Source organism: Trachymyrmex cornetzi, unplaced genomic scaffold (genome assembly GCF_001594075.2).
Source record: "Trachymyrmex cornetzi isolate Tcor2-1 unplaced genomic scaffold, Tcor1.1 scaffold223, whole genome shotgun sequence".
Lineage (NCBI taxonomy): Eukaryota > Metazoa > Arthropoda > Insecta > Hymenoptera > Formicidae > Trachymyrmex > Trachymyrmex cornetzi.
This window is the reverse complement of record NW_017296881.1, coordinates 4,450,956-4,478,698: the sequence shown is the minus strand read 5'-3', so window position 1 is coordinate 4,478,698 and position 27,743 is coordinate 4,450,956. Positions and strand designations below refer to the sequence as shown.

The 27,743-nt window shown below is 40.2% G+C and overlaps 1 protein-coding gene across 1 annotated transcript in view; it reads right to left on the bottom strand.

Moving 5' to 3' along the window:
• neur (E3 ubiquitin-protein ligase neur) overlaps positions 1–27,743 on the bottom strand; it is a 31,000-nt gene that overhangs the window by 675 nt on the left and 2,582 nt on the right. The window contains exons 2-4 of the mRNA XM_018505973.1: positions 3,036–3,202; positions 1,810–2,378; positions 3–527 (exon numbers count right to left, since the gene is read on the bottom strand). Of these exons, the coding sequence (XP_018361475.1) occupies positions 3–527; positions 1,810–2,378; positions 3,036–3,202 (1,261 nt within the window). The remainder of the gene's footprint in view (positions 1–2; positions 528–1,809; positions 2,379–3,035; positions 3,203–27,743) is intronic.

Here is a 27,743-nt window from a genome sequence, read left to right as displayed (position 1 = left end):
GCTGCTGCTGCTGCTGTTGAATGACATTGGCAGGCGAGGGATTGCTTGGACGTTGCCGGGGCGGTGAGGTCGGTCTACTGGCCAACATTCTGACACGTTGAGTGCTTCCATAGGCATCCACGAACGCCCACAGTTGAAGACTCTGATCGACATGCATGACGACATTGGGTGCGCCACCATTCTTGCTCATCTGCACCTCACCGTAATGCGTGACCGTGAAGGCAATTTCGTCACCTGGCTGCGGACTCGACGCCACGTCTTTGGAGACCACCCAGTATTCAGGACGATCTAACAGCAGGTCGCTATCGTCCGGCAAATCCTCTGCCGTTAGCCGTGCCGGGTCGCACGAAGTCAGGCCTAGGGCTAAAGCGCCAACATACATCGGTTCTGTAGAGAGAATCTGCACAACCAATCGCTCTCCCAACAACAACGGCCGACTCGTGAACGCGTAGCCGTGACAGAACTCCGTGTCCGTACGCGTCGCCACGCACTGCTGGTTGCTGAAGCGGATGTTCCTACCCCGAGTCCTGCGGAGAAAGAAAATGAGGAAGCGATTAACCTCGGCGGCACTCGTTCGCTTAATGACGGGCGTCTTGGAAAATTGTGAAAAGCGGACGGCAAATTAGTTCTGTGCGGATGAACGGCGCATAGTGGTCACTTTCGTCCATATGAGCGAGCGAAATTGTTTTATTTGATAAAACATGTTTGAGGCTTGGAAAAATTGATGCTTAGAAAATCTTACGAAATGATAAAAACTAATTTAAATGAATAGTTTGTAAATATTTAGGGAAATATTGAAAAATAACTAACATAGAAAATTAAACTGATTAAAATTCTCATTGCGGTCGGAGAAATCACTTCTCTGTATCAAAAAGTTCAAAATTGCATCAGTTTTTTTTATTAATGTTTGGTTCATCCCGTCAAACGCAAAATAATGCTTCTCATCGCACTCCGCATGCCAAAGCTAAGAATGAGCACAAAATCTAAAGTTGCAAATAGTTGCAGTTAGATTTAATGTAAAAACAATTATTAGGAAGTAATTTAATAACTCTATACAAGTAACCTGATCAATTCTCACGCCAATTCCAAGTTTTCTCCTTTACCAAGCTTCGTAAAATATAAAAAGAAATAGCAATTTTTAAAGCCAATTTTTTAAGCCATAAATCTTTACCCACATTAAAAAAATTCTTATTAGTTTCAGATTATAAAGTGCTTACTTACTTATATTTGTAGGATCCATAGCAAGAATAGAAAGAAAAAGCTCTATTTAGCAAAAACTCACTTATTGAAATGAAGGCGAGCACGAGTCGCAATAAGTGTGAGTGCATCTTGTAGAATCGTTCATTACTAACAATTCCTCGCTCGATTTTTGAATAAATTATTTTTAAATTTCATACTTCCAAGTATTCAGACTTATTTTTATGTAATAAAAAAGTTTAAAACGTCCAATTGAATTTTTGACTTTCGCGCGCTCAAATTCATAAAGGTGACCACTATGCGGCGCAGCGAATGATTGTATGCTTCCATTGTAAATCAATGACTTTCAACTTTCGCGTTAATCTCTCAAAAAAAAAAAACTATCGCATCGAGTAATGTAAAACTTTACTAATTTGATCAGACAACTTTAATTAGAAAGCGTAATATTGTGCAAGTGGCGTTTCGAAGCAGACAAGTTGGTCCTAGGTAATTCTCTCCGGATAATTCAATTATGATTTAAGTCGGCGAATACAAAAATCTTTTCCGCGACACGTATTAACTGAAGCATGGATGAAACGCGAGTAGACGATTTAGCACGTTCGATATACTCACGAGTGGAAAGGCAGAGGCGTAAAAAGGACGCCAGGGGGTTGAAATCTGAGACCGGGTAGCTCCACGTCAGGTTCGTGATGAATCGACATGTTCTGCATAGACGGCACGATGATCCTTTCGACATCCCGACCGGCGTTACTGGCGTCATCCATGGCAGAGTGCCTACTGTGCTGCGCATTGTCCTCGTTGCTATGCTCGGCGCCCCTACGTATGTTGTTGAAGTGCTGACGATTCGGATCGACAAATTCGATCGCGGTGCTGTTACCGTAGACGTCGATGATCGCCCAGAGCGGACCCCGAGTCTCGACACCGCTGAAGAAGAGACCCTTCTCCTCGCCATTGACACCAAAGTGTACGTCACCAGCCGATGTAACGTAATAGAAGAGTACCGTATCTCTCTCCGCGAACCTCTCGGCGAGAGCTTTAGCCCAGTAACCTGGCTTATTCGTCAAATCTGGGCACGCGTACCTTGGTAAACCACTTCGAAGATTGATCGGGTCGTTGCTGGTAAAACCGAAACGGATCACGCCGCTCCAATTGTCGGAAATCTCCAGGAACTTCACGCAGACCTGCACCGTTTCACAGAAAAGCGACCATGTAGAACGCAACTTGTGATTTGTACAAGGAAGAGAAAAGAAAAGAAGCCACCTTGCGAAACGGCGATAGAGGTGCCGCTCGAGCGATCCTAAAATGGAGCTTTATTCGAGGCATCTTCGGGAATTAATTACGCTCCATTACATTCGTCCCACGTATTACGTCATTATAAATTTTATGACTAATCTTAGATACGCCACGAAATTGAAAACACGCTTAAACACCCAAAACGGCGCACGCCCACCTATCTCATATCAGTAAATGGTCTTTGAATATTCGTAACAGATTGGAAGACCGGATGATTCCGTGAAAATTGTTTGAATCGTTCAGCGCGGTTATACGATCTACTCGCATTACTTAACTACAAACAGACACGTGATAAGCCTGAACGCGGGCATCGCCAGAGGCTTGTAACTCTCAACCTGGACGATATGCAAAACAACGACCTACGCAAAAAGTACGTTACTTTCATAGTCGCGGCAGCGGTCCGTTTTAATATTCCGAGGAATGCGAACAGCGATTTCTCGAGCGTAACGAGAATCGTCGGTTTCCCACAATCGACACGGGCGCCAGTCAGTGCAGGATAGATCAGTGATTTATTAAAAGCCGTCGCGGCAATCGAGGAATCTCACCTTCTCGCCTACTCGCACCGGTCTGGCGCTAAAGGTAACACCCTTGCAAAAACTTTCGTGTCTTCGAGCGATTGTACCGCCATTGCACAGCCTGATGTTGTCACCATGCACGTGGTGAAACGTCAACGGTGGCAAATTGTTGGTACCCGCGTTTGAGGATCTGGGAGCTGAAACAGAAAACGATAACCGTCAATGATCAAACATCGTCCGATTATACATACACTTATATGTTCGTATATTTCAAATCATTTAGTTTGTTTTGCAGGTGCGTTGTTTCGTAATCGATATTAATATCGTTGGATTATGGATAAAAGAATGTGCAAAAATTATCTATACTCTGTTCAACGAGAGAATGACCTCGGTTTGCGCATAGCAGGCAATGTAACGTTGTACAACGCTATGAAGACTTGTGCAAAACGGACGATTATTCGTCCGATCCGAGGTAATTCTCTCGTTAAACGGAGTATATGCTTATCTATGCGTGTTACGTAAATAATATTCATTTACATAAAACGCATAGATAAAAAGATTTTTATAGCTATTTATGGGCATTAGGTAAATAATATTTACCTAATGACACTTATGTAAGTAAGTACAAATCATATCTTTTCTTACAAGGTTGCAACGATTATGAAAAATTGAGAAAAAATCTGTTTCAAAGTCTAATATTCTTCATTTTTTTCAAAGTATACTCGATATATTTAAAAAGATAAAAAAAACTCTTGAAATATCCAATTTTACAGAATACGCTTAGGAGAAGGTCGGATAGTATCGGACAAAGATTGTTTAAAATTTTGAACACGAGTGGCAACATTTGATAAGCCAAGGAAAGTCTATTTTCACATGAGAACTGGTATCTCTCTGTATTGAGAACAGACGCAGTATTATTTAGCGAGTTATTGTATTTTGTTGTGTAGCTTATTTATGCCGACACGAAGATTATTTGCAACCGGACACATCATTTGTAAGTCAAATTTGGTTGTAGTTCACCAAATAAAACAGTTTCTATTATTCTTTGAAATGTAGGTTTAAAATCTTTCTTGTTTTAAAACTGCTCGTTTCATATGTTGTTTTTCATTGCACGTCATTCGGATGGGATCAGACAATAAGATGACAGACAGTAAAATAAAGGTTGGATATGGTACAAAGATTCTATACAATGCTACCACATGCGTCTAACATTTTAAATAATTTTGCCCGACCTTTCCCTATCAACCCACGTCAACAAAATTTTGAGGCAGGCAAATAGGAAGAAAAAAGCAGATAATAGTGGAATCTACTAAATAACATATTCTTTTTGCAATTTATTTAATTTATCATTTTTTTATCCTATACCACTAATTTACAGAAAATGTAATAACACTTAAAAATGGAAAAATCTTGGCTATTTTTAAGTTTTTTAAATATATAATTGCAAAGGTGTTTAGATATAATGTTCTGTATTATGTATATTACACTTAATTTTTGTCATCCAAGAAAACAAAATCTCGAAAAAAACCTAAGATGTAAGATACCCGACCTTCTGTTATTAACTCTTGGAATTTCTATCTTATACAGAAATAAAATACGCGATGTTTAATTTATATTTATGTGAGGATGATTATCTTTTTTTCTATTCAATATAAGCTTATAAACATTGCATCCTCCAAGGATCGCCTCGACCTTTCGACCGATTGTTTCATAGGCGCGTAGGCGTTGGCTACGAAGTCGATGGATTTCTCTTTTTCTTAAAGCGCGATCGAAGGACTCGATGTAACGTTTGTCAAAAGAACTAGGCCGTGGACATTTCTGGCGTGGCCGGGAAATTCACTTGAGTTAAGGTAGCCACTTCGGATAGAGAACAAAGAAGCTCTTCAGCGCAGCGCAAAGAAAAGGAGGGAGAAATTCGATCGGGGAACTCGAATGCAAAAGCACCTCTCATCAGGGCCTGTCGAGCGTTTCCACTTCGGTATTTCATAATGCAGGCTCGCAGATCTGGAATGCGGGGATGCCAGGACGTTTCCAGACGATCGGTGAGAATGGAATCGTGTCAGCTGATATCACTGTAGGAAAATCCTCGAAGAATTTTTGTCGAGATAATCAGACAATCATCTTATTTTCACATAATTCATGCGAAGATCTTTATAAAAGAAAAGACGTCGAATACATGAAAAGAATGATTTTGTTGAAAGATCTAAAATTTTACTGAATACAGATTTAAAAATAATTTTGTTGATTGTTATCAAAATAATTTTATATGAATTTTATATGATAGTTGAAAACTGATAGACTATCAAAAATTTTTTTGCAGCATTGCTCTTATAATTTTTTAGTTCTCAACTTAATTATTTTGATGGTCCAACAAAATTATTTTCAAATCTGTATCCAGTAAAATTTTACATGTTTCAGAAAAATATTTCCATGTATCGTGATTGTTTCACCATTATTATAATTTTTCACAAACATTTTGATCGATCACTCATACGCAGATAACATACGATACACAATCGATAATATTTATTAACAAATTTAATGAATTTTGAAGGAATCTTGACAGCTCGAAAGTTTCGCGTCTTTGTTCTCGGTTTGAAAGTAAACCGGGAGTGCCGCGGCGAATCGACCGGCGCTCGCGAGAGTCTCGTTCTTACTGACTATGGTAACTATCGATATGCCAAGGCGCGTAGCCGATATTGTACGTGCGCCGGAAACCGCACGTTGCGCACCGGAAGCGGCCTCCAAGAGCGGACGTCAAGTATCAAGGTACACCAGGACGATCCGCTTTCTCTGCAAAACGGATGGTAGCCCGGAAACCGCCGTTACAATATACGAGGAAGGGAGTTGATTTACACCTTGGCGACTTCATTCGCGAACAGTGCAGTACTTCCTCCGTGAAAGAAATAAAAATGCGGAAGAGAAACAATGTACGGTTTGCTCCGAAATACCGGTAATTCAATAAAAATGTATCTACTGTGTTAATCAATTGTGTTGGTAGAAAAAACGTTTCACTTTCGAAAGAACTAAAACTCTAATAAGCTAGAATCGCAAAGAGAATAAATTAAAGAAGTCATTAAATTGAATTACTTAAAAAAAATTAAAACTTGAGACCCACTTATCGTTTCTTTTTCTTCTTGCACTACACTGAAAAAAAAAATTTACTATATCTTAATAAATATTTTTTTGAATATTTATGAGTAAATATTTACTTACAGTACATAAATATTTACTCAATGAAAAAAATGATAGTTAAATCAAATTAATAGTTTTTGTATCAAATAAATATACCTACAAATATTCAATGAAATATTTATTAAGATATAGTAAATTTTTTTTCAGTGCATACCGAACGTTGATGTAATATTCACGATGACCACTTTTTTGACGGCAGCTTGGAACAACATTATCGATAATAACAGTCTGAATCACTGCACGAAGATTTTTCAACCAAAAATTCTTGTCCCAGAGTCTGCTACTAATCTTTACCTGCATGATAAGGGTGGAGTCGATATTTCTCAGGCTGACTCTTTACATACCTGAAATAGGCAAGTTTTCGAATCTTAACCGTCCTGAAAGTCTCCTACCTCTTATCATTAATTTCAAAATTTTTTTATCTTCTTTTATCTGCAAAACTTTCTTTATCTGCATACTTTCCTAAACTACGTTCCAAAACTTCCTCTCCGAGGAAGATTTTCCTTCATATACTATAGTATACGTTACGTGTACTATATATAATATTTCGAGTACAATTTTCCTCGGAGAGAAAGTTTTGGAACGTAGCCCTAATGACAAAAATATGCACTATCTATTCTTGAAAACATCCAATCCATTGTTAGAAAACTGTCACGAAAGTGCGCGATATAAAAGTCGCCCGATAAGGCAATTAACTTGTTAATGATTCGAGTAGTGGTGGAGTCGTCGTCGAGATTGACTAAATAAATGCGATTTGCAAGTAGAAAAAAGTAGTACCAATAAAAAATCACGAACCGTTCGGTTTCTCACGCTCTCGATAAGGTGCTCGTATTAGGAAACGCGTTTGCGCTAATTATAAATTCTAATTTCTTCCCTCCTTTCGCTGTCGGGGGGGGGGGGGGGGGTGACGCGGAACAGACATGCTTTTTCCTCTCTCTCGCTCGGCGAGACCGTTATTACACGGTGCAATTATGTAAAAAGTAAATGCGCGAGGTTTCCAGGATTTTACGGGAGTCAGGTCATTGCGAGACGTTGAGGTCACAACGTACGACTGCGAATGAAACGATTGCGTGCTCCGTCACAATTTCAAGTCACGTCTTCTGTTTCGCTTGTTTTCTCGCGTAGTTTTCGGCCGATCACCCGAAAGGAGCTGTCCACTGTTAGGCAACATTGCAAAATCCGGGATTGCCCAGATATAGTCATTCCTGGAAGTCGCGAATCGTCCTGTTGATCCGTTGCGACCACAAGTTTTATTACGCCGTCATAGGCTAATAAAAAAAAAAGGATCGAATGACATAAGTCGAGTGATAATGAAGCGCTATTCCTTTGAACATTATTAAGGCCCAGTTCCACAACTCACGGTTAACTCTTAACCGAGGTTCAACTTATTCATTGTCTCTTTCCAATTCGAGAATTGGAGAGATGAGAAACAAATTGAACTTTGGTTAAGTATTCATTGTCTCTTTCCAATTCTCGAATTGGAAAGAGATGAGAAACAAATTGAACTTTGGTTAAGAGTTAGTTAACCGTGAGTTGTGGAACTGGGCCTAAGACACGTATGGCGGTTTCTGTTGGTCGATCTTATTCCTTGAATCTGTTTCTCCGAGACTCGATTACGCAACGAGGAAGCAGATAGATGTCCATTCATTTTTATGTAATGTGGAAAGAATGATTTTGCTGAAGCATCTAAAAATTTAGTTAGATACAGATCTGAAAATAATTTTGTTGGACCACCAAAATAATTAAGTATTAGAAATCTTAAATATGATTAGTAATACTGCAAACAATTTTGATATTCCAGCAACCAATTTAGACGTTCTACATAATTATTATATTTTAATAGCCCAAAATTATTATCAGATCTATATCTAGCTATATTTTTAGATACTTCAGTAAAACCGTTCTTTCCGTGAAGCTATAAAGTTTTAACTAATCTTTCTTTCACTATTACATTTAAGGCTCAACTTAGACAATTGTATAACATTGTAATCATCGATCGAAATCGAGCAATGAAGAATAAGTGGAAAATCGGGTGGTCCCAAAAATACACGTCTACGATTTTCAAATGTGCGGAAAAACAGGTGATGCGCATCTCACGACGAAAGTCCTATTCATGCGAATTGAAGAAGCGTCGTTGTCAAGATTAGTCGCGGCAAAAACATGAATCGCCGACGCATCTCCATCGGTCGGTCGGTTAGAAACACCCGGCCGATTCACCGTGGGAATGTTATGACGTATACCGTTGCATCTCGCCAACGTTCTTGTTGGCCTCGGCGTACCAAACCATGACTCCATTTACCCCTCGCAATGGACCGTTTATTCGCCACCGCCACGACTTCGCCGCAGACGAAAAGACGTTTCGCGGGAACAGCTGATTGTGAGCTTGTGCAACGCATTATCGTGGATGGCAATTATTTTAGCCCTTTGCAAGATGAAACTCCTCGCTCGCTTCTATTCACGATATTACTATTATTTTCATCCGAATTTTTCCCTCCGCTTTCAGATAATTTTCAGAGAAACCCGGATATCTTCAAAAGGAAAGGAACAATTTTGCTGAAGTACAAATTTAGCTAGATTCAGGTCAGAATATAATTTTGTTGAACCGTCAAAATAATTAAATAAAACGTTGATGATAATAAATAGGAAATAAAGGTTCTAAACAGTCAAACTGGATATTTAGTGCTCAGATAATTCGGTGCAATCTCATATACTTATACATATTCAATCCTGAAAACTTTTTCTATGAGTATCAATATTATTAAATTGCTTGTCAATTTAATTTGTGACATTACTATTTTAGTTCTGTTCGGATTAAAAATTAAATTTGATGGACAGTTTGAATATGAGTGTATAAATTCATCTTAAATTATTTAAGCACTTAGTTTAAGCATTTAGGCCCTTTATTTCCTATTTGTCGTAATATTCGCATCTTAAAAGATACTTTGTTTAATGCTGATGACATTGCTGCAAGGTTTTAACATTGTAGCAACAAAGTTTAAACGTCCTACATAATTATTTTTATGGTACAAATAAAATTATTTTCAGATCTGTATCAGCTAAATTTTTAGCTACTTCAGCAAAACTGTTCTTTCCACATAATAAAAATTCGGCAGGATCACCTTTTCTTTGTAGAGCAGTTCAAGTTTCCGCGAATCTCCATTGAAAGGTCAACGGTGCTCGAGGATTGACGCGCGGACTGCTTTCAGTGGCGAGGATCAGTCGCGGTCGCGAAATACAATGTACCGCCTGAACAGTTATGCGAACATTCGCTGAGTAATCGCCGATTCAACCATCGTGACAGTCATTAAACGCGACGCGCGCGCGTCTTCCTTTTTTTCTCTAGAGTAGACCAAGTACCAGGCGATTGATCGTCGCTCTCCACGCAAATCGCACGAGTCAGCGAGACTCTCTCTCTCTCTCTCTCTCCCTCCCCGGTAGTAATTGGTCTATGCCCGCGCCTATGCCGCCATTCGCCAGCGCATCTCGTGGGAAACCCGTGACACACATTTGCGCGGAAGTGCAACTCGTAGACTGCAAGACTCTCGGTGAATCTCGGCGTGTCGCGATGCTGCGTCTCGGGACCGAGCTTAATTAAAATCTCGTTTCTGGCCCAACTGCGGCGTCGCCAGCAGCGAAATAACAGATGTTGCGAGGGTAGAGCGCGAGAAAATTGGAAATAAAATAACGGCGCATAAGACGCCCGCGGTTTAAAAGGACATGCATCTGGAAACGTGACACATCAATTAATAGACCGATGGAAATCTCGCGATTCTTCCGCGCGACCGAAAGAACGGAAGCCCGTGCGATTGGAAATGACGGATTAAATTAGTTCAGTCCGATTATTTCCGCTTCACCGATCCCCCTTTACTTTGTTCTTGCTGTAACGCGCGATCGGCAATTTGCGTCATTTCTATTTTAAATTTATTTCCCTTGCATGTTACATTTTACTCCAGTCTGTGACATTTAAGAAATTTTACGATCCACTCACCGATATTATCGATATATAAATTTCAATTGATCTCCGTGTTTATTGTATCGAGGTGAAAGTAATCGACGCGGTAGAACAGAACAGGCGTCTTCGCGAACATGCGCGAGGTCACCACGGCGACGATGTGAACGCGATGCACTTTGCATGATGTAAATAAACGAAGCCTTGACCGAGCTTGATCCCTTCCTCTCCTCGCCCAGACTCATTCACCACAATCAAATCTATTTCTGCATCGGTTACTATCAGTATAGAAAGAATGCGAACGGGGCCGTGTATAGTCTAATAAACCGCCTTATAATCGACACATCTTGGCGTGCCTCGGCTTCGCTCAAGTTCGACGAACCGTGGCATAAAACGACGACTTCGCGGGTTTTGATCGAATAAACAAGAACGAGAAGATCGACGAAGCGTGCAATACTCTCTTAACACCGACATCTCCTTCACGTTTTCGCAGACCCACATCATTGAGATATATGTAATATTTATCGCTACTCATAATCGGTTCTTATTTAAGACCGTTTTCAGTACTTTTTCAGTCTTAAGATATTACAAACCGATCATAGAGTCGTACTAGCATCTTAAGACTTTAATGCTCGTTTCCATCAATGTAGATTAACTTTAATCTCGATTCAACATACTCGTCATATTTTTCTAATTTTTAGAACTAGATGAAGAGTAAGTTGAACCAAGATTAAGTTAATCTATATTGATAGAAATGAGCATAAGACGAACTTGAAAAATTAGCCGATTATGAATACCGGTTTAAATTCTAATACAGCAGAAAATATACACAATCGATATCGATTATTAATAAAATATAATTATATTTTTCACAATAATCTTTTTCGCAGTATTTCAAATGTTAATTAGCGTCATAATTAATGATCAATGTAATTTGTGATGTTATTTCCAGCTTCAGTTTATGATTGCGTTCCGATAAGCCGAATCAATGTCCAATTTACAGACCTAAAAAATGTAATTGCAAATTTGTATTATTATCCGCTCTTCGACCGAAACTAGAATTCTTTCTTTTAAAATATAATTAATCTCGTCGAAGAATTATAAGAATATCCGTTCCGACTGATGTTAAAAGATGCCAGGTGTCTTTGGCACCATTCACGAGACCTCGGAAGAATTTGCGTGGAAGAGAAAAGAAGAATAGAGGAGGAAGGAAGGAAGGAAAGTGAGACGCGCAACAGGCTACAGGTCGCGTGCGCCTGTTGTCTACCTTTAAGGACGACTTCAAGTCAAGCAAGGGGTTTACGGACCACTCCGATAAGGCACTCGAGGTACTGTTAAGCAGCACGCGGAGGAAGCCGATGGTAATTTTCTCCGCGCGCGCTCTTGCTAGACCTCATGGCAGGAGGGGCCTTGTTCCCACGCCCGGTGCCGTGATCTTTGCCGAGCTACCTAGTCTCCTAGGAGGCGATCTCCCTCTCTCTCTCTCTCTCTCTCCCCCTCTCTCCCCATGAAGGAGCTCCGCGCGTTCTTTCCCCTACACAGGCCGGTTCCTCTCCTCTTTCCTCCTTTCCAATTTTCTCTCGGTCTCTCTTTCTCTCTCATTCTTCGCCATTCTTTCCGTCTTGCCCTCCACCATCACGTGCGTTACGTAAGATGGCAATGTGCGAGTCTCTCGTCATGCTGAAATAATAATAACGCGTGCACACAGCCCGAGGCGCAAACAAGAAACTACGACCGAGGGAGAGAGAGAGGAAGGAAAAACGTAGGGAAAGTGAGCGAGATAGAAAAGTAATCGTCTATACGAAGGAGGTAGCTCTCGGAGATGGCGCGCATAGTTAACATAATTATGGAGAGCACCTCGCGTGCGCGTGATGCAGCACGCGGTAAACAATCGGTACATTAAGCTACCATCTACACGCGATTCGGAATCGCGATTAAGAGCGGATAGGTAACGGGGCGGTGAAGGTCGTCGAACTCGACTCCGAGCCTCCCTAATCGCCGCGATCGTACTAGCGATTCACTCTGCGGGCCGATAAAGATAAGAGTCTATCATGTAGATTGCGATAAGAATTATGCGATGACGTTACGGCGTATATTCGCGCGATTAGCTTGATGGTAGCACGATAGCCGTTCTAACGCGGTCAGCGTCATTGGACTGATGACTGTACGAGATTCTTTCGTAATTACGTGCCAAGTTCTGTCATTTGCCTGTTTGCTTTCGTAATAAAAGCGGAAGAATGTACGTATCCTTTCTCATAAGCAACCTCTCTATCTGGAATTGGGTTCGCGTCACGAACGGAATAAAGATCAACCTCTGAGGCAGAAACGCTGGTATGTGGCGTAGTTGGATACACGCTTGATGGAGAGAGAAGAACGCCCGAGATCTTTATCCAAGAGAGTTATCTCTCGGCGTAGCCTCGGTGACCCGCTTTTCGGCGACCTACGAACGTTCATGGTGAACGCTCGGACCTTCCTGGTACTATTAATCCTTACTATAGCCAGGAATGGCGGCGACACGGAGCGTGACTCATACTCTTTGATTTGCGGCGCTATTAACGAATTTTTATAAAAGCGAATCTTGCGATCTTAAAGTGAGCCAAAACCGTTTGGTACAAACACGACTGAAATACTCTAAGCTCCTTAGACTCCGGGGGTGTAACGAAACCCCATGACGACAAGTGTATATTCCCATCACGGCACTTTTAACGCGACCACCACGGCCCATCTACGAACAATCGGATTAACGAAGTTAAACGAGAGAGGGTGGCCACAAGATACCACACCCCTCGTTCAACCCTCGGAACCCGGGGATTTGCGTCGCATCTGTCGTCCTTCGCACGTGCGGGATCGCCGCGAGCGACTTATGCGCGGGGGTGTAAAGAAAGGGAAAATAGCGGAAACCGGGCCGGTTCTCCTGCGTCTCCGAGGACACGGGATTAACGGTTTCAGCCACACTCGAGTTGTTTTACGTGGGCGGTCGCGGGGTTCGAACTGCAATCTCTAATCTTGCGATCGACAAGCAATGACGCAACTTCTGGAATTCCTATCGATTTAAATTAAAAAAAAAAAAAAAAGAACGAAAAGAGGTAAATATCTTTGCTAATATCAATTTGAATTGCAGTCTTAACCTTTAAGTGGGTGGCCAAAGCATCCCACACATAGGGTAACTGTCCCTATTAATGTGCCTTTTAGCTAATTTGCTTATTACTGAATTAATTATTAAATATTGTAGCTGTAATTTTATCTGCTTGTAATCAATATCGATTTTTCAACTACTTCTTTTTCTTATAATATTTCTTTAATCTAAAAAATAATGTTTTTGACAAAAATAAAAAACATGTTTTTGTCCCTGTTAAGTGAGTCCTCCAAGCGGCGATGGCCCTATTAATGTGCCCCCAATTTGTGTGCCTATCCACATTTAACTTATTTTAACATACAGTTGCTAAAATAGGTAATAAATTTAAGCTAATTATTTAAGTTAATATTACATAAATCATTATTTCAATTATATATATATATATTTATTTCAATGTACACTCATAACACAACGTTCTCAGTTTCAATACAGGGCACATTAATAGGGCCAAGTTTAAAATCTTGCGGTATACGTATATTACTGGATTCACATAAATTCCTCATATCTTTCGAAAAATATTTAAAATACTTTAATACTCAAAAAATAAAATATTATCTTCGGTATCGTATGCATTAATGATTTAATGTAACAAACAAAAATATTTTTTCTTATTTATTCATGCTAATTTTCTTTATGACTTATCAAAATACAAAAACACACACTAATAGAGACAGGTATAGTAATTGGAACAGTTATCTTAAAAGTTATCTTAAAAACCTTGTTCTAGAAAAGGAAAATAAAAAATATTATCCAGAATTTTAAAGAAATAAAGTTTGTTATTTCCACGTTATTCTATTTCATATATTGGTACAAATAATATAAATTAATTCTATACATACTATTAAAAAATATATCTATAAAAATAAAAAATATTGGAGTGTTTAGAGAATCTCATGTACCTACTTAAAAGTTAAATAAAAATTAAAACCAGCGAAATCTTTAACATCCAATTCAATTAATATATTCAATAATAAATTCAATATAGGAATTAACAAGATTCAACTTAGATGTGCGCGAATTTAACGTGGCATAGCGAATCGCCAATTTATAAGCGAGGCAAGACGCACGCAGGCGGTCGAGCGATCAGAGAAACGTCGAGATGAACACGATGGAGCAATGAAAGTAGAGAAACAAGTGCAATGGATAATTCAGGGTTGCGTTAGAGCCGCTGCCTACGTGGCGTACTTGTATTTAATTAGATAGAAAGTCCGCGGGATATATGATATCGCGCAGTGTAATTGTGCTTAACGGTTTGGGCGTAGAGTCTCGCGAATAAAAGGAACGACACGATGCCTCGAAGACGCGGTCGTTGCCGTTGTGGATGGTATGTCGACCCAGTTACGATCCTAAGCGAAGTTGGAATTAGGTTTCTTACGCTATGTTGCTGGTACATAACGAGAGAGAAAGAGAGAAGAAGGCAAACCGCCGATTGTATCATCGGGTCCTTAAACGATCCGCAACATATTGTCGCGATGACTCACGAAGGCGCGGGGTCGCGTTAATGAAATTCCGCTTCCTCGTACGACAAAGAAACGCGTGTCGTCGCACTCATCGTTAACCGGAGTCGTGCCCTGCGCGCTAATTTCGAGCACAAACCAACTAGGGAAGCACAAGCGCTCGTTCGAGCGAATAGACTGGAGAAACGCAACGGTCAGATAGTTGTTGATGTAAGCCTTTCGAAGAGTTATAGGCGACTGAACAGAGAAAATGACTCACAAGCGATGTGTGGCCATTATGAATTAATACTTCGTTGATTATGAATGTGGTCAGTTAAAATTTTCGCAAATTGGATCAACAATTAACAATTTCTTCGATCTTACAAATTATACCTGTTTTCATCAATGTAGATTAACTTTCATCTCAGTTCGACTTACTTTTCGTCTTTTTCTAATTCGTGGAATTAAAAAAAGATGAAGAGTTAATTGAACCGAGATTAAAATTAGACTACATTAATAGAAACAGACATAGAAAAAGATGAAGAGTTGAACCGAGATTAAAGTTAAGATACATTGGAAACTGGCATTAGTGATTAAGTTAACGGTATTAACGTTGTGTTGATTTTTACAAGTAAAAATTTATTTAGATCTATTATTTATTATTACTAATTTATTTTTATTACACATTAATTTTTTTGAAAAATGTCAGAATCATATTTTAAATGTTGTCGATTGAATTAGTGTAGCAAATATTTATCGTAAATAACAATGGAGAGTTTTTGGATTCGACACATTGTGTGAGGAAGTTCACTGATGTGAAAGCAGCTGATTCTTAGCAGGGGAGTTCAAAGGGAGAGATCAAAGTTCGGGGAGAAAAAGACGGAGAGAAGGAGAACGATACGTTTTTGTACTCACCGAGAACGTGTGCCGACAGGCGCAATCGTGCCACTCTGGTGGCTCTATGGACTGTCAATGGTCGTCTCGATCGTTGACAAGACAAAGACATCTCGATCTTAGAGCAGGACAAAGACATCTTCGAGCTTAGAACGCAAAACAATGACGACTTTCAAAAACGATCAAATATAATTTTATGAAAAAAATTTTGCATACGAAAAAATACAGATTTTTCTTTGACAAAGAAGTTTTCCGATATCATTAGCAAAACAGAAAGAAATCTGGAGCTGGCTACTAATTGTTGAAGATAACTTGAAATTTTTCCTGTAAAATTTTATAAAAAGATTGTATCAAATCATAAAAACATTATATCAAGTACAAAATGACAAAATAAAGAAATGAAATAATATATGTAGAGCAAACGTTTTCCCATGATTGAACCTTTTGTCCGCGGACAGCAGAAGCGCAACGGAAACATTAGAATTTATTTAGCGCGAGCTTGAGACAAAGAAAATCGATGAGTACTCACTCAGAATGAAAACTAGGTGATCGACTGACTCTCAACGTGGGATCTTCATCAACGTCAGATCCAAGCGAAGGATGTTCAAGGAGCGAAGGGAGGAGGGGTTGAGGAAAGAAGACGAAAAGGGTGGGAAAGGTGGCACGCGCGACGATGTCACATTGTCTTCTGGATCTCACCCTCCCGATTTTCCGGATCGGAAGAAAAACGAATAGAAGAGAAGAAAGAATGATAAAAGGAAAACACGAGTGGATTTACAAGCCAGGAGTTGCCGGGAAAAGGCGGGCAGCCTCAGCCACGCCACTACAACGACTGGCTTGCAAGAGCAAACTCCCCATCTGCTGCGTTGGTTGCTGCCCCGACCAACTCCCCGCTGTCATTACGTGTGTCTGTGTGATACGTCAATACACGGGCACGTGCACATACACATACACTTCGGCAAGCTGTGCATGGCAGCCGGGCATTCAAACGGAAAGGCGGATGTATCTGGAGGATCTCACCTTGCGGATGCCAGCGATAAGGCGCGGTCTTATCTACTGATATTAGCGAAAGGCGTAACGTACGATAAAAAGTTTCATATATCGATGTTGAACTTAGGAATTAACACAAATAATAATAGAAAACTGATAATAAACTGGTGGTCCATGCATACTTTGATTATCAATTTGATATAAACATAGTAAATAGTAGTTTGTTGATATTGTGGAATTTATTTTTCAAATTAAAACAAATTCAATTTCTCTTCTCCCCATAATCATTCTTCATTCGTATCCCGTTTTCTTCGCAATTACAAATAACTGTTTACAGATAAATATAAAACGCAATATTGGCCAATTAAAAACGGACTCTTCAGAGACTAATTAAGCCTCGGCATAAGAAGCCTCGCGTCACGGAGACGCGCATCTCTGATAGTATAAATATGTAAATAGTGAAATACGTTTCTCAAGCGTTAATATACGCGAATTCGACCCTCCGATGGCTGAAGAGCAACGCGCAACGCGCGCGCACAGACGTCGCTGTATATGTCGCAGCTGCAGCTGCTCGCAGGAGCGGAACACACGGCTTTGGGGATGGCGATGCATGCCGTAGCAACGGTTGCGCACCACCTGGCCCGACGAAAGCCAGCCAGCCAGCCAGTCAGCAGCACTGGCATTGGCGTCGACCCCCTCCATCCCTTCGTCAGCTAAAGAACGAGATCTAAAAAAAAAACCCGGAGAGAGGGAAGAACACAAAAGAACCCTAAGCTTTTGGGCATTCCAGCACCCTCCGGTTGCCCTGAAAACCGATCGATGATCCTGAGAAGCCGTATCTGATCTTGTGCGTAAGCATTCATGTCGCTTAACAGCGCGAGGAGGGAATTGCAGCGACCTACATATCTTTTTCTAGAAAAACAATCTAAAAGCGAGCTTGCACGGTGGGAAAAGATGGATGAACGAAGGATCCACGCGTATCCCGAATGGAGCTTCATGGTTCAGCGATTTTCACGGGACATTAGCATACTTGATCGGCTATGTAGGGAGTTACCAATCGATTAGGGGTGACTCGAACAACGTGTCAAATATTACGGGGTTACGACGATTACATACGTGCGCCCGAAACATTAATCACTGTTTAGAATTTGTAATCACATGATTACGATAGGTAAGGCAATAAGTTACCTTAAATTGACCTCAACACTCAGTTACTCAAGGCAATAAAAATTAAGGTCACTTATTGATTCACCTATGTATAAAATTTACTATTATTAAAACAATAAGAAATTTATAAAGTGCAAATGAGAGTAAATAATAATAACTGCGCTATCATAAGATTTAATAATATTACAGACAAAAATATATATACTTCTTAACATATTTCCGGACGTTTCGACTGACTTCCAGTCATCTTCAGCAATACAATGCAAATAATACAATATGTTAAGAAGTATATATTTTTGTCTTTAATATTATTAAATCTTGTGATAGCGCATCGTTAACCGCGCAGTTATTATTATTTACTCTCATTTGCCCTTTATGAATTTCCTATTGTTTGAATATTGAGAGTCCATTATTATTATTTTTTGTTTTTACTATTATTACCTACAACTTATTGTAATAGCTTTCATCGGTATAAATCAATAATTCGCAGTAAACGAGACTGGTAAATGATGAAAAATGCATTCAATTCCAAGCGAGTAGAAGAGCGCCGAAGCGTGGAAGAATATGAAGCTGCGAAGTCTGGCCGCGCAAATCGAGAGGATTGAACGGGCTGCGTGTCTCCTTTTTTTTATATAGGATTTCCGTAGAAATGTGGGGGTGGCTCCGCGACGCAGAGTACCCCCACCATCCCAACCACTGTCGCCACCATACTCGCCCATGGGGTTTGCGCGTGATATCGCGATAGAAGCTCTATCGATCCCAGCCCCCGACACAGCCAGACTGGCCGTTGTCAGGGGGTTGATAGCGATATGCAAAGCTCGGTACGTGCTATGTACGCGACTTCGTGTAAAAGCTCCGAGTGATTTCGAGCTCACCGACTGAAACGACGACTGAATCCCTAAATGTAAAATTCGTCGAATTTCTTTAAAGCGACGCTCAGAAAGAAAGAAAATAATAAAGTAAAGTATGATAGATACTGCATTACACTTTAGTATGAGAATGACTCGATAGAAACCGAACCCTTAATCGCATAATACTCTTATGACGATAAGTTTCACGGTCCATCTGCCCTTAATATCCTGGAGGGAAGCCACCGCCATCGGCTTCCCCTCATGCACGATCCCTGCGTGCCTTTCCTTCCTGTTTCCTTCCTCCGTGGTCCGATCCTCCCCTTCCACAAAAAATATCTACACGAAACCTATCGAAGTCCGTGGGAATTCACGTGCAAATTCCAGGGTTAAAGAAAAATCTAATATGGTTAACACACGTAAAAGATTGGCTCTCTTCTTTCGCGTTGTTTAACGGTATCTTCGACCTTCGTGGCGACGGTGTGTTACGCCAATTTCCAAGTTGCGCAGGAAAAGACGTAATTGGTCGACAAAAGGATTAAAGGCAACGACCTTAACGTCTTTAATTTATCCGATCCGGTTGCTCTCGTTGGCGTCGTCCGCGGACTTTCTCGGTTTACACCAGAGGTCGAATGGTTCACCGTGGCTCTCAACCGTGACGGATGATGCGGAAAATCCACCGCCGTTCTCTTTCCAGCAGGACGATTCTTCTTTTTGTGCGCCTCAAACGATACTCCGCGCTCTGGATCTCGATTAAAAGAACGCGAAAGACGTATGCTCCGCCACGATTCTAAATATTACGGCGGCCGTACCGATTATTACCGGCATGGAATACCGATGGGCCATCACGGTGAAATCCTGGCTAATCACAAGTTCGTACGTACGAGGAGAAAATCGGTGATTTTCTCCGTGGAATTGAGACAATGCCTGGAAGGCAGAAACGACGCGTGGGAGAAGCTCGTTAGAGCGCGATCATTGGCATCGCCTTCGGGATTCCGTTCATGTTAAATTAGACGCAAATTAGCGTGCACACGGAGATTTGCGACGAGAAAAGGCCTCGATGGAGAGCGGCTGTTGCTTCCTGGCGATAATCCACTAATTGTTTTCGCGTGAATCATCGATCGCGAGCAACGTGGAGTTTATAAAACATACGGATCATTACCATCAAAATACCGTCAACACGTATGATGTGTATTTCTCATTCGAATCGTTTTCCAAATTCCAATACACACATATATATTTTCAAAATTATAATTCAAATCTCTATCGTGTTATTAAAGCTGCAACGCCGGGGATTATCTATTTCTTGTAATTCAGCACTGTTAAGTATCCAAAGAGCAATGGCAACCCAATCCCTTGAGTTAAATAAGATTTTGTTATTTATTTCTATATATAGCAAAATGTAAATCTGTCCATTTCTGTAGTTAGTTTTAAGGGAAACAACGTTTATAATAACGTATGCATTTAGTGAATAATGAATTAAATTTGAGTCAAATTTAATACATTTTCTTGAATCAATCGAGTTATTTATCGCTATTGTTTTAGCTCAAATTGGATGTAATTTGACACTATAAATTTAACAGTAAAATCTCTGTCATTGCTAAAGCACTGAAGCTGTAACGCAGGGCTGGAGATTGTTGGTTATTTATGATGATCCCACAATCATCAGCGATCGCATAAATGCCCTGAAAAACGATGGAAACGGATTTGATGATGGAAACATACGATAATAGCACGCCGTTTATCGTCTGATTCGGGTCGCATTGTGAAATTTTCGGCGGCGAAAATTCGCAGATAGTAAATCATGATGAGCAAAGCAAGTAAAAGTCGTAGAAGTTTACGGCTGCGGTGCCGATAAACGCCGGTTGTTTCTATCATCAGCAGGCCACCGCGGTTTACACGCCGACGGTTTGGTTTATCGCGTAAAATCGGTACTTTCACGGGATCCCCGGTGCATATGGATGGTTTCGATGAAGACGATCGCAGACAGATAAATTAATCTTGCCGTCGTCATTCGGCACAACGAAATTGCATTTAACTAAAATATTCATTATCTGTTACTCAAAGTCCATTAATTTAATTATGACTGCGAAAAGTGGCTCAATAATTCTTGATTACGATCACAGAGCACCGAGGAACAATACACTCTCGCGAGTACATTCAGCCGGATAATTAAACGCGCGCGAGAGAAATTCTTGTGAGAAATTTTCTCGTGTCGTTCGCTAATTGAATTCAATCGCGGGGGTCAGCCGCGAACTTCCTGCGATTAGGCCGATTTCATGTGGCCGGCGTAGGCGGGTGGGCGGCATGGAGAATGAGAGGCGCTGGTCAGACGACAGTCACGTCGTCGAGATGAACTCTGACACTCGGCAATTAAATCATCTCGTCGTTCATTCAGACATTGGCTCGCTCATTGAGGCGCCACGCCGCGCGAATTGCGCGTGGGTCGATAACGTTGGATTTTTCACCGTAACCCTTCCTTCCTTTTTTTTTTCCATTCGACGATTCCCCGGTGCGATGCGTTTTGTTCGTGGGTGGTAAGTATGCCTCTATTCCAATCAGCGAGAAATTGCGAGTATCAACGACAACTTCCGGCGAGGGCAAGTGTAAAAGCGCAGCGAAAGTTTCGTGATAAGGGGGACTTCTGCTCTGTTATACGAATGGTCTCCGAACGACCATTCGTATGTTAATAATCCAGTGATCAACTTGATTATTCGGTAAGGGCGTCCTTCAAGAACAGACCTACGCTTTCAATCTGGAGCTCATTATTGCAATGAAGAACTTCGTGTCAAGGAGCTTGAAGATTCGAAAAAGATTTCAACGACGAGAGATTGCTGAGAAAAGTTCTTATTTGCATCAGATTATCGTGGATGGAATCATTATAAAAGAGATTCGATTAAAAAGCATTCGACAAATTCTGTGATATTATCATCGTTGAAATTGCATCGGCATTGAAATCCTCGAAGTGATTCGAGGGTATGAAGGGCGACGATGTGGTTTCGCAACATTTGTTCCATTAAAGTCTAGAGGCGGCTCTCGACTCCCAGGAGTAATATGTGTATTGCGAGTGAAGGGCTCTAGGGGTTTCTCTTTCTCTCTTTCTCTTTCATCATAGAACATCTCTTGAAAAAGTCAGTCTCAGATCGAGGGCTAAGAGAACCATCGTGCCGTATGTAACTAAACCCACTATTTCAATCGGAAAAATGAATCATCGTGTCTTCGGTGCATATTAAAAAATAAGGAAAGATAACAGTCTAAGTAAAACAAATAAGCGCAAATGTCCGCAACGATACCTTACACGACTCTAGTCTTCCGAAGTTATAACGTTTATTTCTGTGTCCTTCGCTTTATACGACTTTCGTTCTTATCTTCTGAAGTCAAAGTTCCTAAAGCTCGTTACGACTCTATTTTTAGCACCCTTCGAGCAGACGTACCGCGGCGCACCCAGACAACTCCAGGCTACAGTTTCGTTTCTATGGCGATTAAAAAATATCGAGTACGTGCCGCGTGCCGAAAGAGAACAGTTCGAAGGCTTTCTGAATAAGAAGTTGCGCGAATCGAAATGAGAAGAAGCCCAGAAGCAGCCAGACAAATGTCACTGTTAAATTTTATAGGGTCAAATTAACTTAATGTGAGTCGCCACTGCTCCTACTCAATAATATCATTATTTTTTACTAAAACAATGGTTATATTTGACACTATACAGTATCAATTTAACATCATATAGTCTCAAATTTAATTATCATTTTAGTAAAAAATGATATATTTAGTAGAAGCAGTGGCAACTCACATTAGGTTAAATTTGACACTATAGATTTAACAGTGTGTGCTCAAATTAAGAAATGGTCCCGGCGCTGTCACACCGTTAAAGCATTAAAACCGCGACAAACATACTTGAGCGCAGTAGAACATTTCTATGGAGGAAAAGAAAGCCCTAAAAAGGCAGTAGCGATAAATCTCGGCAAGGGGCGCTCGCCATATTAGCTCGTGGCGTATTCAGGATTACGCGAAGGAGAACGCGTCGTTAAGACGTTTCGCTGCGTAGTTAGGAGATTTATGTATAGAATATGCGTGAAGATCGCACTGACAACTCTCCCTCATCGCCATGCTCCTTCATCTCGGGCAATTTGCGTCGAATAAATTTCAAGTATTACACGATTTCAACAGAACATTTAATTCCGCTTTAAATGCTCTTCTGCCTCACATAATTCGCGAGAAATAATATTCGCCGCGATACTAATTAATTAACGGAAAAAGTTCGCTCGTGAAACCTGAGACTGAACGGGGCTGTATTTAACGGCTAATTAACTCGTTATCTCAGAGATTCAAGTGGAATCTAATCTCGACTTGTTTTCGCATCTGTTTCCAGAGTCACGAGATATTTTCTAGTCGACGGGAGTTTATGAAAGTCTACAATCTGGCTTATCACTCGAGAATCCATTACGTTATAATAGCAACAGCGGCCTTAGCTTAGCAAATGAGCTTCTCGAAAGCACTCATGAAAGCTCTCTTCGTACTCTGGAATGCGTCTTCTGAAAACACTTCGACCGACGACAGATGTTTGACAGTTACTCCATTTTTTCGATTAGACTTGTGGAGGAAAGTCGGTAGGAGTTCGCAACGGCACGCCTATTCGTAAACAAATGTGTACCGAAAGAGATTATCTCGCGCGAGTAATAGTAGACAAAACAAGGATGTTTAGGTCTTCGCCATGATTAATTCGTACGAAGAGAGACGGGCTATAATAATACAGCTTCAGCTGTTGGAATTATGCGGGAAATCGTGGAATTAAATATTCAGAAAATGTTTTGCAATTACGTCACGTTACGCAGCCACGTAAAACGAGACGAATGTGGCTCAGAACGAATCGCGTTACGGCAGGGTGATCTTACGAATTTTCACGCAGCCGAGTCCGAACGGCTCGAGATAGGTACGCGAGTCTGCTTATGAAGTCGCTTCCGGTGCACGCGCTGCGTACTCACGCACCTGGGGTGTTCACGCACCTTGCTTCCGCAAAGGTCCACTTTCCACGTCCGCATCATGAGATTACGATCACCTCCGCAAAAGGAGGAGCGCGAAGCAGACACGCGCGAAAAACGACAGGATCTTATTCTAACACCTAAGTCCGCAATTGTTATCGAGGAGTTGGATGAAATGTAGAACTGAGATGTGGAACACCTTGATCGACGTGAGAGGCGCGTTTGGTCTCGGACAAAAAGTCGTCCCAAGAGAACTCGATCCAGGAAAACGGAACTCTCAGCTCCATTGTGTTATCGATGTCGACTTCCGTCCTTGAATACCCTCGCTTCCGCTCACGATGTGCCGCCAGCCGGATGTTGCGGGCGATACCCTGTCGAAATTATCTTTGCGAAGAACGTCACGAATCGGTCAGCGTGAACTGAGAAAGTACGTGTCATTGCAGAGATAAAAACGTTATCGAAAGATACTCCAAACAAGAAATGGCGATTTTTATTTTAAAGATATCTAAATTAACATAGGTACCTTTTCTTATTGACGCTTAATGCTCATTTTCAGCTTCAAAATAAGTTATATGATCAAAATTGATTTTAAACGATGGAAAGTATTTGAAAAAAATATAGTATTGAGTACTTTTCAGCAAGAGATACAGATGACAATGTAACACAATGAATCATTATATTCTTTGAGATATCTGACGCTGTGGAAGTTAGATAAATCTAACTTTCAGAGCTCTCGAGACTGAACGCTACATACAAATAGTGCTTTCCAGCAAAAGGTACAGTGTAACATAGTGATCATTTGTTTAATATTAACAAACAATAAGGATACATAATGATTCACTGTGTTATCTGCATCTCTTGCTGAAAGGCGTCCAATACTGCATTCTTTTTTATACATTTTCACTGTCTAGCATCAATTTTGAATAAATCCAACTTTCAGTGTCAAGTTAAGAGCACGTGATTATGCTGACGCTATTTTCCAGTGTCTCATGAAATGGCACCATTATATGTAACAGATTTTTATTTGGCGAGAACTTTATTTAACATTCACGGATCTACACGTTATTTAGAAACTAACTCCATTTTCGGTTAAATAATCCATTTAAAGTTCGCTGAACTCATCCTGCGGTTTGTGTATATATATATAGATATACTACGTGTATATACATATAGATATACTACATATATATTTATTTACATGCATGTATCCTGTTGAGATAAGAATGTGGTAAATGTGCTGCAGTTATAAATTTCGATACGCTTATCATATGCATGGCAGTGTTATCACTGTCATTTACAAGCGTTAAGGCCGAAGCACAGATCTTTGCACAACGCATAATGCTTAAAGCATAAAAAGTCAACCAATCAGAGTCTCTTATTTCACGGAAAAGGAGGAAATGAAGGACTTTCATTAATTTATTTTCTTATGCGTTATGCAAGATTCTATGCTCCCGTCCTTCCCGTCTTCCTTATTTAGGAAGAAAGGATGAATGAACGCTTCTTGGAAAGGACTGACTCCTGAGGACACGGCCGCCGAACCCTTAAAATAGGCGGAGAATTCCCCGATTAAACGGTCCGACCAGCTGACAGGAACACTACGCGGCATCATGAACCGCAAAACCGGTTCGCGAAACGCTTGTGGGAACAAAGACGGGTTCCGCGGCTCGCTCTCTGACGTCACACGGTGAAGCGGAAAGTGGGTGGGTGGGTGTGCGAGGTTGTCGAGTCAGTGAGGACGGTCAGTGATCGCTCCTTGAGCTGGATCTTCTTCTACGAGACAACTCGGACAACTCGCAAGGCTCACCCATTCCGGAAAGAGAACTCGACAGACACGCAGAAACCGTAAGACATTCTATTTCTAACTAATTGAGGAGATACCATGAGAAATACATGACTAGACGATAGTAATTACTTTAACAACACTGTATGCGCGTGTACATGAACGTGTGTTTAATAAATTGTTATTCGTCGAGTTACGTTGTAACTAAGTTAATAAATATATAAGTAAGAAAATTAATAAGTAAGGAAACTCTATCATACAGAAGACTTCAGATCCCAAGGACGTCAATATACTTTGATTAATTCTCTCACTGAATGTTAAATCGATAAATCAAGGTTCGAACATTTATTGTGGATTCGAAAGTATGTTAATAACCGAAGATCAAGATTTCAATAGATATGGCAAAGTGAAACTTGTGGGAAACTCTGATTCCTTGAATCATATCCGACGCAGGTGATACATTGTTTGTATGCACGCGCGAACGCAACATTATGCAATTTACATTGCAATAACGTTTCGTCACGGCCAGCAACTCAATGCGTCACCAATCGTTTTCAGTGACTCAGATCGGAAAGGGGAAAAGGACCCTTTCCTCGAACAGGTAAATCAACTTTAGTCCAGTAATGACCAGCACTTCTCGATTGCACGATTGAACGCGCGCACGCGAGAAAGAATCTTCTAAGAATCTTTTTCTCCTCGTCTTGTTGATGATCGAACAACATAATGTATCCTAGTTATGAGCAAAAAGAAAGAATACGAGATGGAATTGTAAGACAAACTGGTTATAACAGACGCGAAAAGGAAAGAAGTATCTCAGCCGCGGCTGTTGAGAGAGAAAAAAAAGGAGTCGCGATGAAGATGAGAAAGTAAAGAGACTGAGAATCTCTGCAATCGAGAAACGAGTGATTCACCAAGCCGCAAAAAAAAACAAAAGAAAAAGAAGGAAAAGCAAAGAGTAGTATCCCAGAAGCAATACGATGACTTACTTTCTTCGTTTCACTCATTCCGCGATGATGATGATGACAAAAAAGCATCCTATCCTGCTAGAAATATTGCTCTTGTTGGTTTTTTCTCACTCCCTCCTCTTTCCATCCCTTTTCTCAAAGTAAAAATTGTTATATGTTCCAAAAAAAGAAAAATAAATAACAAAAGCAAAATACTGTAGGATATTTAAATACGCTTATCAATTAGGCCAAATGTTTCATGCAAAACAACCAACGAAACAACTTCGAAATTTCAAGGTAGCTTCGTGAGCTGTTTGCTCCAGTTTTCTTTGATCAAAAGAGGGAAAGAGAAAAGAGAGATAGAGATAAAAGCTACTTCTCTTATGCACGATTACGCAGAAATGGAGAAAGGATTGATCGAATGATCAAGGCTTGAAAAAAATTATCCTTGAAAAAAAATTATAATTTTTTAGTGATCATAAAAATGAGATCCAAATAATTACGAAAAACTGCAACATATTGCATATAATTGTTTCTTACTTATCTAATTCATATTATACTTCGCGAAAGATGTAAGTACAGTGTAAAATTTTTGATAATTAGATTTTAAAAATTGTATAAGCTTAAAAATTAGAACAAATTTATAATAATAAAGTCATATTACGTTTTTTGTTGACATAATAATATATAATTAAAACTACGCAAGAATAAGTTCAAAACAATTCCCCTTTGATATAAAGTATCCCAGTAGTGCACGTATCCCTTTTACAAATCTTCAACGGTTCAAAGCCCTCCCACAAAGGGCTCGCATTGCGTTGGTCCCCAGAAACCTCCCGGTAGAGGAACGTCGTTGACACGTAAAATTTATCACGTAAGGAAAACCACTCTTTTTCCTTACTCCACTCCACTCCACTTCATTCCATTAGTAAAGTCCACTTGTAACCTTTAACCCCGATTTCAATCGACAACTGACGCTTTGTCTGATAGTAAAGAACCGTGTATTACAAATCTCGTCGGGAAATAGCGTTTAAAGATCTCGGCCATCAGATTACACCGGAATGTACAGATACAACAAGAATGTAGCCACAAACAAAAACATTTTCTTGGAATCGTGTACGTACAAAAAAAGTATCATATGAATATTCTTCAAACATTATCACGTACATACTAATAATGTTAATTAGATGTATAAATTATATAAAAAAAATAATATACATGTATATAATCATGAATCATTAATTAAGAGTATTAGTTCGATTTCCTGTTATCCTATATTACTGTTTAAATAGACTTCAATTTAATCTTTTCTAAAAGATATTTTTAAGTAATAGGTGTTAAACTTAATTCCTGCCGTTTTTCGTCTCCAAAATTGATTTGTTTCGAAGGGAAATACCTTAATCAAAGTATTATTAATAAAGTA